Here is a 3,654-nt window from a genome sequence, read left to right on the forward strand (position 1 = left end):
ACAATATATGTAAACAAGTTATGTACCTAATATGTAGGAAAGTAAAGGTAAGCAAAATATGTTCATTAAAAGTGTTTTTCATTAGTAGATATATTTCACTTGAGAAATAGATAAATATGGCCAATGAAATACTGGTTTATGTTTTTCTTAAAATCTTTATGAGCATGAAAACTGTGGCGGCGCCGATAACGAAGGTTCAAAATATTGCATTTTGCTTCAAAAGTTTCAGTTAATTTTTGATCAGGAAGAGAGCAATGACTAAACAATAACTTGCCTTACCAAGGTAGAGTATATGATGAGGAAAAATGAGTTTGTACATAAGTATTTTTTATAGGAAACCTGGAACATTAAATGGACCGAAATGCGCATTCGTATTGATAATCAGTGAGCACGCAAACTTTACCGAGACGAAATTAGTGGGCTTAGTCGCCTTAATAGTGTTGGTGTCATTGGGGCCAGGACATTCCTGGGCTTAATCAAGCTTATGGGAACCCAGTCTAACACTAAGCCACTGTAAATATGCATCTATAGTGTTCTAAGTACAAGATGTAACATTAACAAATTCATTACTAAAATTCTTATTTCCAATGTCTAGCATTCCAATGTAATGTTATTATCGTTCTCAAAGATACCGGCGGAATAAATGTTTGCAAATATGTAATTCTTTCTTTCTAGAACATGGCTAACTTATGACAATAAAACGTTGTGGATATATCATATACCACTTTTAAACTTATAGTTTATATATAGAAATCCTTGTTTACACATGAAACAGAAGCAGACAAAATAAATAAACTCAATTTTCACATTAGGTAATGCAAAACAATGAAACAGGAAAAAAAAATGGGGAAAACACCATCTTTTGTCACTCTTGCAGTATAATATTTGCCGTTTTGAGGCATTGGATTAGGAGTGTCTAATGGCTTCGATGACTTTTACCTGATGTATTTCTATTCTGTGCACACGAGTGTTTGTCTGTTTTTTGCAAAACAATAGCATTTTAAAAACCTCATTGAACGCCTTTGCAAAATGTTTATTTGTCATAAAGTAAATAAACCAGTTCATAGACGGGTGCAGATGGGCAAATATAGTGATGTTTAGATGAACTTCGTGAGGAAATGTGTCTTTCGAATCGATAACAATTAGAAGGGCGTAGGGCGTCCAGCATGACACAAATACGGCGTAAATTAAGAACAACGTTTTAGCAAGGCGGAAACTCTTCAGAGGCCCGTCGGCACTGTATGATTGAGAGGTTTGCTTCTGTATTCGACGTCTATGTTTCCGGACGTAAATATAAATCCTCAGATAGCATAAGCCCGTGATGATGGAAGGTATCCATACCAAAATGACAGAAAATATAATCGTGAATGGGAAGGTCTCCATTCTGTCCCATATACATTCTAAACTTTTTCGGTCAAAACCATGGTCACCAAAGCCTACAGTATTCATCAAGACGAGAATTACTCCTACAGAGTATACCGATAATGATATGGCGCAACAGGTTTTCTTAGTAAATATTTTGTTATAGATGTCGTTGGCACAAATGTAAACATATCTGTTCAAGCTCATGGCTGCAATCGTCATCAACGACGTCACACACGATATGGTACAGATACTGGCAACAACCTTGCAGAGACCCGGTACACTGCCAAAAAACTCCTCCCCCTCCAGCTTGGCTGAAATTGAAACACAGTTAAATATAAAACAGTATATGACCTATATCGATTATTTAAGAGTAGTAGTAATATTGAATGCTACAATAGTACTGCAGGTGCTGAAAGTTGGGACCTGGCTTACTATGTGTTTCAAATATCCCCTGTATAACAATAAGTTTATCCGTTAAGACAATTTATACAGAAAATTACAAATCCTGGCAATCACTAGTATTGAAATATTATTTGATAGTATTAAGCAAATGTAAAATAAAAAAGTAGTTCTTTAGATTTATGTACAATACACTTTACGTTTTAATTACATTTAAACATACTTGAGTGACCACCCTGGAAGAAAATTTAAAATTAAGTGGCCTTCCATAGTGCAAATGTCGTTTGAAGGATCAAAATTTGAAACGAATAAACTATCAATAGTTTTGACGTTTAATAATTAGCAAGCATAAATCCGTTGCAATATGTGTAGTATCTGTAATAAGGAGTTGAACACATTTTGAGAAAAAAGATATTTTCATATTTCCAGTAAAAAAAAACATTTACATTTTTCCAGAATTGGTTTTATACAATATGAGTATGTTTTGTGTCAAATTGTCTGTTATATCCACTCAACAATGTTTTGAGGCACTGTGCTGTTGGGGGCTATTTAAAAAAAAGATATTTGCATTTTTGTAACCATGAAGTTATTTTGATCCATTATTGTTCATTATTCTATTGAATATAAATCAATGCCGATACCTCAACATCTTTTTTAAACCTAAGATTGCTTTTACGCTTTGTGGGAAATGAGGTAGTTTATAAATTGTATGAGTAAACACCAAACAAGAGCTGACAGATAATTATAAGAGAAGAATAGACACACGTTATTCAATTTCCAAAAGCGTTGCTGACTCTATTTCAATATCAGGGATTTTCTAACATATTTTTAGAAATTATAAACAATAGAGCTGAAATTGAAAACCTGAACGAGATTTACAAGAATCAGAGCAAAGGCATTACAAATAGCCTTTTCTCCATCAATTTGTTATCAATCTGATCATACTCGATTTAATTAGATTTAGCCACTGAGCTATGTAGTTTTATATAAAAAGGAAACATGGTTTTGTTTCACCTTTTTATCTTGCGTGGTTGGTAAAGCAATTTAATTGGATATTGTATAATGAAAGCTTAATTGCATTGGGATTTTTCTTCTTTTAACTCAAGATTTCCCAAGTGCGTCTAAAAGTCGTTATTGTACTTATGTGGTATCATGTGTACCTAAGATCTAAATAAGCAGTTGAATGGAAACAGCATATTGATTACAATTCTAGAAAATGGCAAATTGTGACTCAATATACACGTATTTTATTTTTTACTGTTATTTATTTCTCCATTGTTTTTTTTTGCGATACATTAATAAGCAATGATACAGTTATAGATAAGGATAAATTGACAGACAACGATACATTCATATGTAACAATACTTGATAGAAAACGATGCATTGATATACAGAGCTAAATTCATTTATATATCTTTACATTGATGTAGACAACGATAAATTAATAAAACACGATCAATTATCAGCTCTGTATTTTTCCCAATATTGTTATGCATTGCTCTTTATCATATTTGAGTTCACTATATAAGTTGTTATTTATCTGGTATAACATTATGGTAATTTGAGGATTAAATCCATACAAGTGCCTTGTCAACTATATGTTGTTTAAAAGTTTAAATACAATTGCACTTCATTTTGCTGACCAGTCCAAGGCGTAACTTCAACATTTGTTAAACATATGTGTTGATGTACGTGGTGTCTGTGCTATCAACCGGATCTGCCTTTAAATTGTTTCTCCTAAGGTTCTATTGTATTGAAGTATTTTAAGAGTGTTCTAAAAGTTGCAATTGTGTAATATGCATTTTTGCGAATATTCAACTCATAATATATGGCATTGTTTTGTTTTGTTTTTTAAATCAAATTTTCCGGACGCATTTTACTTCAGACAT

General features: G+C 32.5%; 1 protein-coding gene across 1 annotated transcript; it reads right to left on the bottom strand.

The window, feature by feature from the left end:
* Positions 1-906: 906 nt before the first annotated feature.
* LOC128215943 (melatonin receptor type 1A-like) lies at positions 907-3,654 on the bottom strand. Its single transcript, XM_052922543.1, has 2 exons — positions 3,646-3,654; positions 907-1,716 (listed from the first exon to the last, which is right to left on the bottom strand). The coding sequence occupies exons 1-2, from the start codon at positions 3,652-3,654 to the stop codon at positions 907-909; spliced, it is 819 nt and encodes a 272-aa protein (XP_052778503.1).

The sequence above is a fragment of the Mya arenaria genome, chromosome 14 (genome assembly GCF_026914265.1).
Source record: "Mya arenaria isolate MELC-2E11 chromosome 14, ASM2691426v1".
Classification (NCBI taxonomy): Eukaryota; Metazoa; Mollusca; class Bivalvia; order Myida; family Myidae; genus Mya; species Mya arenaria.